Genomic DNA, 12,800 nt, shown 5'->3' on the forward strand with positions numbered 1-12,800 from the left:
TGGTTTTGGGACGTTAAACCCGAGATATTATTATTATTATTAACCCATCGTACACACTCAGTCTTTCTCGCTCCTTCCAGTATGGTGCTAAATGGGTCGGAACTCTCTTCTTGGACGGCCAGCCTCTCTCACAATAAGTGATAATCGAAGAGCATTCACTATCTTGAGCTTGAAGACGACGGATCTCCTCAAGCTGACCTGCCAGTTGTGGAGGTAGATCCTTAAGAACTTCCCCTATATAGATTTCCAAGCTGCTGACCGCTTTGGAAGTTGGCAAGTCGCAAGGCGCTCGTGATAGTGTGTCGGCTGTAGCTAGCAGTTTTCCAGGAACATACTTGACAGAGAACTGATAGTGCATCAGTTTGATCCGCATACGTTGAATTCGAGGTGGCAAGACGTCCAGATCTTTACTTGAAAGGAGGGCTAAAAGCGGAAGATGATCGGATTCGACCTCAAAGCATAGTCCGCGTAGGTATTGGTCGAACCGGGTGACAGCCCATGTGACAGCCAGAGATTTTTTTTCCGTTTGACTGTAGCGTCCCTCTGTAGCAGTGAGAGATCTGGAAGCATAGGCGACAGCACGTCGAATTCCCGAAGGTTGATCCTGGAGTAAGACGGCTCCGAGGCCATGAGAGCTTGCGTCAGCCGATACTACAGTTGGGTAATGGGGATTGTACATAGCCATACATATGTCCGAGCTGAGCAAAGACTTGATGTTCTTGAACGCTTGCTCTTGGTTGTAACCCCAACTCCATGCGTTGTTCTTGTTGAGGAGAGCACGAATAGGTGCAGAGATCTCAGACAGGTTTGGAATGAATCTAGCCACATGGTTTACCATTCCAAGTAATCGGCGAACACCACTGACATCGATTGGTGGTGGAAGATCCATGATAGCCTTCACTTTGTCCGGGTCTGGACTAATTCCCTGCGGGCTGACGACTACTCCTAAGAACTTGACAGAAGATACTCTGAATTGACACTTCTTTTCGTTAAGAGTGACGCCCGCTTGAGTCAAACGCGCCAAGACGTCAGCTAGACGCTCGTCGTGCTCTTGACGGTTCCTACCGAAGACGAGTATGTCGTCTATCATGTTGACGACTCCAGTGATGCCTTCGAGCAATCTTGACATGAAGCGTTGGAAATACTCGGGCGCTGTCGCAATGCCAAAGGGAAGACGCTTGTAGCAATAGCGGCCAAAAGGTGTGATGAATGTTGTCAGTTCTTCGCTGTCACGAGTGAGCTTGATCTGGTGGAAGCTGGATCTTGCATCGAGCTTAGAAAAAATTCGTGCCCCACCAAGCTGGCCTAAGATGTCTTCCACTGTTGGCAGAATGTAGCGTTCCCGCTGGATAACCTTGTTAAGCTTCGTCAAGTCGACACACAGCCTGTACCCGCCCGATGGCTTCGGCACAACGACGAGGCCTGAACACCATGCGGTAGGCGTGTCAACCTTGCGAATGACTCCTTGGGTTTCCATCTCATCCAATTACTTCTTCACCTGCTCGAGTAGCGGTAGAGGTATTCGTCGAGGAACACTCAATGAAAAGGGGCGAGCGTCTTGAGCAACGCGAATATAGTATTCTTCTTGCACTTCCCCGAGGCCACGAAAAATTCTAGCTTGGGGTGACGGAATACCTTCCACAGAGTCCAAAAACTGAACGATGCCCAAGTCTTCAATTGCCGGTAATCCCAGAAGGTGTGTCGTCTGGTTCTTGATGACATACAGTCTTTGCACAGAGACCTTGTTATGCCACTGCAAAGTAGCAGTGAAAGTTCCCAGAACGCACAATCTTTGATTTCCAGGACCAGACACTTCGGCGTTCACTTTATCCAAAACGGCCGGTAATCCCGGGAAAGAAGGCGATACCACCGTTACTTCTGCTCCCGAGTCTATCTGGAAGTGAGCGAGGTGACCATTCACATGAATGTCGGCATATCGTGCCCGACGCGTACTGAGCGCGTGAAGTTCAACTGAACCTAACAGCTCCTTCCGATGCTTGGCCCGGGCAAACAGCAATAAAGTGACCTTGCTTCTTGCAGAAATTGCAAGTGGCCTTGCGAGCTGGGCATTCTTTTCGAGAGTGTTGACCACGGCCGCAGTAATCGCAAGTAGACCGAGTTGACTGCACAGACTTGCTGCGACGCGGTGACGCGTTCTTCGCGCGTTGCGCCGCGTCCACGTTTAAGCTGTCGAAAGCCCCGCTCTCGCCGAGACCTGCGCGGGATTGACGCTCTTTTTCGGCTGCTTCATGAATACGCGCTTGGCACAACGCTTCCTCTGCCGAAAGTTTAGTACATCGGCACAATTGATCCGACAGCGTCTCGTTCCGCAAACCAACGACAAACTTGTCTCGCACAAGTCGGTCTTCGACCTCGGCGTTGTTGTACCCACAACGTTTGACAAGATTCCGAAGTGCCGTAAAAAATTCGTCCACCGGCTCCCCTTGTTGTTGTACTCTGCGGTGAAATCGACGGCTCTCGTAAATCTCATTGACAGGGTGAACAAAATGCGAGGTGAGCTTAGCCTTGACTTCCGCAAACGGGAGATTTTCTGGAGCAGACAATCCTAGCGACGACAAGACGCTACGTGCTTGAGAACCCATGCAGTATAAGAGTGTTCGCACTTGCACCTCGTCAGTAGCTGTGTTGAGCCCTGCAGCAAAGGCGTAATCTTCGTACCTTGTTATCCATGTTGTCCATTCCCCCGGGCTTGTGAAGTTGAACGGCGACGGAGGCTGAAGTCTTGGCAAACCGACGCGCACAACGTTGAGCTTGGGAGCGTCTGCACCGGTTGTCGGGTCTGTCGAGTCCATAACTGCGCATTAGTCGCCCACTTCTGACACCATGTTCGGAGACGCCCAGTAAAGACACGAGCACGGCTCGTAGCCACAACAAGAATGCCCCCTTTATTCAATCCGTCCCCGTCCTATGTATCTGATGACAGGGGCCGCTCCCATGCCCACAGCGCCATCCATTAGCAACTATACAAAGCACTCAGCGTCCACTACAGCTTTCACCTTCCAGTCGTCTAACGCAAATGCATAAGGAACTGTGTGATTTTTTTTACCTCTTGCAACAGGGTGTACCAATGAATCTGCTGTCAGAACAGAGCACTGAAACTAAGAAAATGACTAGGCTTGTGTGAATAGTAAATATATTAGGTTCGAAGAGAATTCGAAGTGAATAGTGATTTGGTCGAATAATTTCGAATCAAATTCGAATCTTATATATCACATCTTATAAAGAAAAATGAGTGCATTTGTCATGAACCAACTAACCTGCACAATGCTTTTTAAAAATTGAAACAATGTGCAAATGTCATTCTTTTTGGTTCAAAGGGAAGTGGAAGCAACTTTGAATAGTAGCAGGATTTGGCTTTCGGTAGAATGCAAGTGATAACCTGTAAAATATGTTACGTCTTAAAATTTACTATACTTAGAGCATAGAAGCCGGTACAACGAGCTTTTAAACTTAAAAAATGATGAATCGATGTGAGGGTAATTTGTTCATTTAACCTTGAAGTGGGGCTTCGCAGCAGTGCAGATTTCCCCAGGAAAGGTGTATTCACGATATAGCACCCCTGCGCTGCAGTGAAACCGCATTTACAGGGGGGTCACATGCGGTTTACATATGTCTATTCATTGATTTCATTCATACTTCGATATTTATAATAAAATAAAATCGTTTCGAAGCGAATTCGATTACTGTAATATTCGTTTGAATATTCGAACTGCTCGAATATTCGCACAAGCCCAAAAATGACCACAATAACAAGGAAGGATGACGCCACCTCTTTGTTGAGCCCACAGTTGACGTAAGACCCACTGCCTTCCTTAACAGGCAGCCGTGCCACAATTCCTTCACGATACGGACTCTCCTCAGTGGCGCGCAGGTGGTGTGGGCAGTCCAGTGGATTCAGCAACCCTGCAAACTGCAGGTCACGATGCAAGGGAAAGAGATGCTTGCGTAGGTACTGCGGGCACTCGAGGTACTGTAGGACACGTGCCAACTGCACCACGCCTTGACCAGATTTGGCAAGGCCACCAAATTCTCCATCCACAGCAGTCCCATTTGCACCACTGCAAAAAACCAGTACCACTGGGGCTTTCTCTACATAACCACTCCAACCACATGCTGCAAAACCACCAGAAAATTCATCCCGCACTAGTTATAATATGAATCGTTTTCTTGATAGTGCAGTGATGAAACGAAGCAAGCGTGAGTAAATGATAGTACACCGAGTAATGCCGACAAGCAAAGCATAGTTACAACACTCAGAGCATGAAATGGATGTGTAATGCTGAAAGAGATTTCAGGTGGCTCAATTTAAAATAAACTAAAACTCCTTCAGTGTGCAGAGGAGCAAGCAAGCAAGCTTTATCTGCCTTCATAAAGCTATCTCCTCACAGTACAAAGTCAAACAATGCTGAACCCTAGATTCTGGCCACAATTGCTTACATTGCTTTGTCCACCAATACAAGGAGACTAGACGAGTCTCTTCTATTACAGTTGTTATGCCTCCTAAATACTATCATTAAAGATCATTTCAAGTACATGTATCTTAGGTGGCATCCAAACTAGTGCAAACATACCGTGTAGTTGAGCCATCATCATCATAGACAACGATTTCATCCACGCAAAAAACGACTGCAGCCCTTGCAATCTGGAAGGGGAAAAAAAGAGCTCCTGAAGAAAATGTATGATTTTTTTTTCTTTATCTGGGGTTTAACGTCCCAAAACCAAGATATGATTATGAGAGACGCCGTAGTGAAGGGCTCCGGAAATTTCGACCACCTGGGGTTCTTTAACGTGCACCTAAATCCAAGTACACGGGCCTCAAACATTTTCGCTTTCATCGAAAATGTGTATTGTGTGATAATTAAACACAATCGACCACATCATGAGCCTTAAAACAGTGTAATGCTTGGAAGGCATGAATATCATAAGCTTGCATATGCTAGTAGTTTCAGTATATTCTTAATTGAAGTATGACAGATGAACTAATTGCAATTTAATGAAATAAGTGGCAACATTAAAAATAATAACAAGTATAGCTAGTACATCAACTGTGACACTCCTTCTACTATCCCAGCAGCACAATGAATAATGCAGCTTAAATGCAGCTTAAATGAATAAATGCAAAATCAGCAGTCAACTATACTATATAATGAAGAAGAAAAACCATCAGCTGCTGCCACAGTAATTCTTGAATGGGAATAACTCAAGGACATTTACTTCTTTGAAGTCTTGACCAGGACCCAATCATCACAAAGACGAAAACCAATTCCCTGTAACAATGTCATTCAAACTAATGCCTCAATAATACTATGCCTTCAAAGTTCAAAGGGGCATTGACAGAAAATTTCACTGCTGAGATAGCCAGTGGGATCAATTTCCATGAATACGCACATATAATCTACCAAACCTCAACAGCAAATATAGCTTATAAGGTAATTTATATGAAAACTGAAGTTCGCATACACAATGGAGTGCTGTGCACCGCACCTCATGACATCAACATCGGTTAAGACGACCTAAAGGGGACCCCCAACTTCTGCGACGTCACCACTGTAGACGAGCTCCAAGTTCACGTAGCTAGTAATGATGATGTCATAGTCGACATTGCCCTTTTGCTGCACTTGTGCCAGCAGACTACTATTCAGCGGCTGCTCACAAGTGCGTGCCCATGGCGAAAGTGTTGAAAGTGTGGAAGCCTCAAGAAAGTCGCCACAACAATAACGGTGATGACGACATTGTGCAGCACGTGTAGCAAGTGAAGAAACACAAGCAGACAATACAGGCAGCGTGTAAGTGCGTCACAGTTCTGTGTGTTCACATGGTCGAGTTTGTTTACCACAGTGCACACGCTAGGTGGCGTTAGTTGCACCTGACGGCTTGTCATTTTTCAAGCTCTCCCAAACCAAAACAGTTCCTGGTCTGTAAATAATTACCTGTCACACAGTGCACCAAGCGATCTGCCGTGTTATAACGAACATATTGCAGTAAAAAAAACAGCAGCCCAAAATTTTTGCGTCAGCGGCGCTTTAACTTACCAAGTTCATTTTAATACAGACTATGCAGATACAGCTCGCACAAATGCTTCAAGCTCATTGAGGGACATGTGAACATGAAGTTCAGTCAGAAAATGCCCAATTAAAGGGAACCTGGAAAACAATTTCTTGCAACCTGAGCAACACACAGACGCAAGTGCAATGCTTTCAAAGAATATAGTCCCACAGAAATGTTTGAAAGATACGTAATACGAACAGAAATATAATGAGCAAATGTTTAAATTCTTGCAACTCTCCTCAACTCACTGGTTCCCCTCAGCAAGGGAAACAGTGACAGTGCATGGGTAATTTATGCAAGGTTCATTGCAGCAGTATGTCATGTGTCCACAACATAAATTGAGGCTCCCAAAAGTTTGCGGTCCGAAGGGACATGTTTGGAGGGCGGGGAGGCATACCTCTGCCTCCTCCCCATCTAACTGACAAATATGCTCATGCTACAGGTAAGGCTGTGCTTATGAAGATGGCGACAAAGTGAGACACACCAAACAACAAATGGGAGCATTCTAGCAGTTTGCTCTGTGTGCCTTGCTCTGTCCATGCAATCAAAAGTGCAACCCTACCAGTATGCAATGGACCATGTGCAAAAATCTGTAAGTAGCCTTTCCTGCAAGAATATTTTCCAACCAAAAAATTTTTCGTAGGCTGTTATATGCTCATGCTACAGGTAAGGCTGTGCTTATGAAGATGGCGACAAAGTGAGACACACCAAACAACAAACGGGTGCATCCTAGCAGTTTGCTCTGTGTGCCTTGCTCTGTCCATGCAATTAAAAGCGCAACCCTACCAGTATGCAATGGACCATGTGCAAAAATCTGTAAGTAGCCTTTCCTGCAAGAATATTTTCCAACCAAAAAATTTTTCGTAGGCTGTTATATGCTCATGCTACAGGTAAGGCTGTGCTTATGAAGATGGCGACAAAGTGAGACACACCAAACAACAAACGGGTGCATCCTAGCAGTTTGCTCTGTGTGCCTTGCTCTGTCCATGCAATCAAAAGCGCAACCCTACCAGTATGCAATGGACAATGTGCAAAAATCTGTAAGTAGCCTTTCCTGCAAGAATATTTTCCAACCAAAAAATTTTTCGTAGGCTGTTATATGCTCATACTACAGGTAAGGCTGTGCTTATTAAGATGGCGACAAAGTGAGACACACCAAACAACAAACGGGTGCATCCTAGCAGTTTGCTCTGTGTGCCTTGCTCTGTCCATGCAATCAAAAGTGCAACCCTACCAGTATGCAATGGACAATGTGCAAAAATCTGTAAGTAGCCTTTCCTGCAAGATTATTTTCCAACCAAAAGATTTTTCGTAGGCTGTTATATGCTCATGCTACAGGTAAGGCTGTGCTTATGAAGATGGCGACAAAGTGAGATGATGATGATTAGTGGTGTTTTGTGGCGCAAGGGCCATGGGTGGCCAAAGAGCGCCATGTCTTTTGTGTGGTGTTGGCGATGACCAATGATTTCGACGACAGGGTGTATTATAGCTGTATAGAGGCCTAAAATCACGCGCTATAAATAAGCGTAAAAGGGGTGTATAAAGTATAAAATTATGGCAGTGACAAGTGATGTGATCTATGGGTGTGGGTTGAATGACGAGCGAGTGTGGTATTTACAAGTGAGTAGCAGGAAAACAGCACGAACGCCTCCTCAAGGCCTTTGAGCCCAAAGGCCGGGAGGCAGGTGCTTCCTTTGATAGAAACCGCAGCAGCAGCCTCAATCACGAAGCCGCGCTACGGAGCGCCTGGAAAAATTACGTTGAAATTATGTACACTTTTTAAAAATTCAAAGAGGGACTGATATTTAAAAAGGGGTTCTCTGCCAATGAACATAGCAGGATGAAGTGGGAACTGCAGGTATGCAGATGAAAAATGCTTTCTCCTGAGAGCGTCTAGTTCCGTGCATTGTAGTAAGGTGTGAAGTACGATTAAAGGATCGCCACAGTAGTCGCACAAAGGTGGATCGCCTCCGGACAAAAGGTATGAATCTGTACTGTATGTGTGGCCAATCCTAAGTCTGCAGAGTGTAACTTCTGTGTGGCGTGACTTTTATACTGGTGTCCAATTACCTAGTTGCGGCTTGATAACATGCAGTTTATTTTGTGTGTGCCTATCCCATGTGCTCTGCCAAAAGGCCCTGAGCTTTCTTTTGAGGAATGGTTTTAAGTCTAGCGGAGGGATAGCTACGGCTGTATTGGGACGGTTTTCATGGGCGGATGCTGCTAGCTGATCCGCCAACATGTTGCCTTGTATCTCGCGGTGCCCAGGCACCCAGCACACTACGACATGTTGTTTGAGGGAGTAGATCGTGCATAAAATAGAGTATAGCGAAACAAGGACAGGATTTGTGTGCTTTGTCATAGTTTTTAAAGCTTTCACTACACTTAAAGAATCCGTGTATATATCACTGCCTTTTGTAGTTTCAGTTGTTTTATGTGTTTAACTGCCGCAAGTATCGCGTAAGCTTCTGCCGTGAAGATACTTTAATCAGGGTGCAGAATACCGGAATCGGAAAAGGATGGACCAACGGCTGCGTACGACACAGAAGTGTTAGACTTTGAGGCATCTGTAAAGAATTCAGGGTGTGGGTACTTGTATTGTAATTCGAGGAAGTGTGTACGGATATGCGCAAGTGGCGCGTGCTTGGTAACTTCGACGAAAGAAACATCGCAATCTATGAGCTGCCACTGCCACGGCGGGAGATGGGCAGCGGGAGCCATTAGACAGTGTTCGAGAAGTGGCACACCCATTTCTTCAGCTAGGCCCCTCACACGAAGTGAGTACAGCTGTCTCATAGAAGGACGGTTGTGAAAAAGTTCAGAAGCAGACAACTCGTTGATTGTAGTGTGTGAGGGGTGTTCATTGTTTGCGTTCACTTTGAGGAAATATACAAATGATAGGTAAGATCTCTGGAGGTGTAGCGACCACTCATTCGATTCGACGTAAAGGCTTTCCACGGGGGGGCTGGTGCGAAAGGCGCCCGTAGATAGTCGAATGCCTAGATGGTGGACAGGGTCAAGCACCTTTAGGGCGCTTGGTGTCGCAGACTGATAGATTATTGCCCCGTAGTCCAGGCGAGTGCGTATGAGGCTTTTATGCAAATTCATCAGACACTTCTTGTCACTACCCCACGCAGTGCGTGACAACACTTTTAGAACATTCATTGCTTTTATGCATTTGTTTTTTAACTGTTTAATGTGTGATACGAACATCAGCTTATTATCCAGGATAAGGCCTAAGAATTTGTGCTCCGTCTTCACGGAGAGATGTTGGCCATACAGCTCAATGTCTGGGTCAGGATGAAGGCCTCTCTTTCGAGAGAACAGGACACAGGTGCTTTTTTTAGGATTAAGACTAAAACCATTCTCATCTGCCCATTTGGAGATCTTGTTCAGCCCTAGCTGGACCTGCCGCTCACACATGGAAAGGTTGCACGATTTAAAACCGACCTGGACATCGTCGACATATGTGCAGTAAAACATATTTCGTGGAATGCAAAGACGCAAGGAATTCATTTTGATAATAAAGAGTGTACAGCTAAGTACACCTCCCTGTGGTACTCCAGTTTCTTGAAGGAATGGTACTGATAGAACATTTCCTACTCGGACACTGAACGTACAATCCGACAAGTAGCTCTCTATTATATCTAGCATTCTACCACGTACACCAAGGTGGGACAGGTCTCTTAATATTCCAAAGCGCCATGTGGTGTCGTAAGCCTTTTCTATATCAAGGAACACAGAAAGGAAGAACTGCTTGTGTACAAAAGCGTCACGGATTTGTGCCTCAATATGTAACAGGTGGTCCGTCGTGGATCTACCCTCGCGAAATCCGCACTGGTACGGGTCAAGTAGATTGTTCGTTTCCAGGAAATGTATAAGACGGCGGTTTATCATCTTTTCAAAAAGTTTGCACAGGCAGCTTGTTAGTGCGATGGGCCTGTAACTCGTAACGGAGGATGGATCCTTGTCCTGTTTAAGAACAGGAATGACAATGGCCTCTTTCCAAGACGAGGGGATTTCGCCGGAAAACCAGATAGCGTTGAACAAGGAATGTAAGTTTCTTTGAGTTTCGGTAGGTAGATTTTTCAACATGTCGTATACCACACGGTCAGAACCTGGGGCGGAATTACTGCAGCTGTTAAGCGATACCTGGAGCTCAGCTAAGCTGAAGGGTTGGTTGTATGCCTCGTGTTTTGTACTATTCTTGTTTTGTACCGTTGGAAGACTTCAGAGTAATGCGTGGAACTAGACACTTGTTCGAAGCGTGCGCCGAGGAAGTTTGCCTGGTCTTCCAAGGTGTCGCCTTGTGTGCTTACTAGAGGAAGTGAATGTACTTGCCGCCCTGCTACCCTACTAACCATATTCCAGACTTTTGCCTCCTGTGTATACGAATTGATCCCCGTTAAAAACTTCTCCTAACTTTCTCTTCTTGCCTGTCGGCGCGTTCTCCTGCCTTGAGATTTTATGTTTTTAAAACTGTCAAGGTTCTCGGCTGTCGGAGAGTCCCGAAGCAACCTCCATGCCTTGTTTTGTTTTTTGCGCACCTTCCGGCATTCATTGTTCCACCATGGGACCCGTCGTTTGCTAGACAGTCCACTTGTTTGTGGGATACATTTGGTGGCAGCATTAATCAAAAAAGCTGTGAAGTAGTCTACAGCTGCACCTATGCTTAAATCACACATGTCTGTCCAACTTAAGAGAGCCGTCTTACGAAACTGTTCCCAATCAGCTTTGTCAATGTGCCATTTGGGAACCTGTAGGGGACATTCATTTAATATTTGTGTGCTCAGAACTATAGGAAAATGGTCGCTTCCATAAGGGTTATTAATGACCTTCCATTGAAGTAAGGGTAGAAGCGATGGAGATATAATGCTCAGATCTATAGACGAGTAGGTACCATTAGCGAGGCTATAGTATGTTGCCTCTTTCTGATTCAACAGACAAGCACCCGAAGAGAAAAGGAATTGTTCAATTAGACGACCTCGCGCATCGCAGCGAGAGTCACCCCATAGACTGCTATGTGCGTTGAAGTCCCCAAGAATCAGATAAGGTTCTGGAAGTTCATCTATTAGGGACTGGAATTCGTGTTTATCTAGGTGGTAGTGTGGAGGTATGTAGAGAAAGCAAATGGTCACGAGTTTGTTCAAAAGAACCGCTCGTACAGCCACTGCCTCCAGGGACGTTTGTAGTGGTAAATGTGTGCACGCTACTCCTTGATTAACTATAACAGCTACACCACCGGATGACGCCATGGCGTCATCCCGGTCCTTTCTGAAAATAATGTGGCTGCGTAGAAAGTTGGTGTGTTTTGATTTTAGGTGTGTTTCTTGCACACACAGCACTTTTGGTGTATGTTTGTGTAATAGTTCTTGGACGTCGTCGAGATTTTTAAGGAGTCCTCTGACGTTCCATTGTATTATTTGTGTTTCCATATTGGAAGTAAGGTAGTGCTGTGTGTACGAAAAGGAAGTGGCTGAGGTTTAAGTGGAAAGTTGCAACTCAAGTAGGAGGGCCGTCGTCGGGCCCCCTTATCGGCTTTTTAGTTTTCTTAGTGCGCTCCAGGGAGCTACGCCGATCTTTTGGCACCAGGGGTGCCAACGTTGTGTCCATTGCCTCTTGCGAGGCACTGGATGCCTGCGCGTGCGAGCTGGCAGTTCGGGTTTTGGGCCTCGCCTGGTAAGACGAGGCCTTGAGACCCGACAACCCTGAGGTCGCCGGTCCCTGTTCGCGAGTTGGCGGAGTAGACTGGGCTACTGCTGCCAAGGGGGCGGGCGCCACTACCGACGGCTCGCTCTGCGCAGGCCGAGGGAGTGGCGGGGGCCGGTGCGACATTGCCCCCCGGTGCGCCGCATCAGCGTAGGGTGTATTGTGAAAGGGTGTACACCTTTTACGAGCTTCTTTGAATGAGATGTTTTCTTTGACCTTGAGGGTGATTATATCCTTTTCTCTTTTCCAATTGGGACAGGATCGCGAGTAGGCTGCGTGATCGCCGTCACAATTGACGCAGTGAGGTGTGTTTGAACAGTTATCAGAGGGGTGGCCTTGGCCTCCACATCTTGCGCAAGTTTCTTGACCACGGCAGCTCTGCGAGCCGTGGCCAAATCGCTGGCATTTGTAGCACCGTCTAGGATTGGGGATGTACGGGCAGACAGCAAGTTTGATATAACCTGTTTCAATCGTTGCAGGTAGCACGCTAGATGCAAAAGTTAATACAGTAGAACCCCGCTGATACGTTTTTGAAGGGACCGTAGGAAATAAACGTAAGAGACGGGAAACGTAAGAGCCGAAAAACAGGAAAAACGACAAAATATTTAGTGGTACCGATTTTTATTTCAATGCTTAAGAGCAGCACGAAAATTGGCGCGCTCAGCCGCGATCTAGTCGATGGATAGAAACGCGGAGCTGGGGACGGCCTCATCCACAAAATGTAATCAACGTATGTGATTTTTTTTAACACCAGCAGCTGTAGGCATGAAAGAACTAAGCACACGCAATCACAACCAGCGCGGCGAGTCCGACCGCGAACCGCGCGCACGACCATGCGAGCTCCAACCAGCTCGAACTCCTCCCGTCCTCCGACAAATAACGATGATGATGAGTCTACGCCAACGCGATGGCAGTGAATGCCAATCTCGAAGGCCTTGCTTTCGCAAGCAATTACGTCACAGACGCCATGTTTGTGCAATGCAAATCTCAAAGGCTATGCTTTTGTCAATAGTAAATGCCAA

The 12,800-nt window shown here is 46.3% G+C and overlaps 1 protein-coding gene across 2 annotated transcripts in view; it reads right to left on the bottom strand.

The window, feature by feature from the left end:
- The window catches only part of LOC119396026 (putative methyltransferase C9orf114 homolog), a 40,835-nt gene that overhangs the window by 20,909 nt on the left and 7,126 nt on the right, over positions 1–12,800 (bottom strand). For both annotated transcript variants that reach the window (XR_005184375.2, XM_037663067.2), the window contains exons 4-5: positions 4,593–4,663; positions 3,791–4,079 (exon numbers count right to left, since the gene is read on the bottom strand). Coding sequence is in view for 1 of the 2 variants with exons in the window: in XM_037663067.2 (XP_037518995.1) it covers positions 3,791–4,079; positions 4,593–4,663 (360 nt within the window). In the remaining variant the exon portion in view is untranslated. The remainder of the gene's footprint in view (positions 1–3,790; positions 4,080–4,592; positions 4,664–12,800) is intronic.

The sequence above is a fragment of the Rhipicephalus sanguineus genome, chromosome 1, assembly GCF_013339695.2.
Source record: "Rhipicephalus sanguineus isolate Rsan-2018 chromosome 1, BIME_Rsan_1.4, whole genome shotgun sequence".
NCBI lineage: Eukaryota > Metazoa > Arthropoda > Arachnida > Ixodida > Ixodidae > Rhipicephalus > Rhipicephalus sanguineus.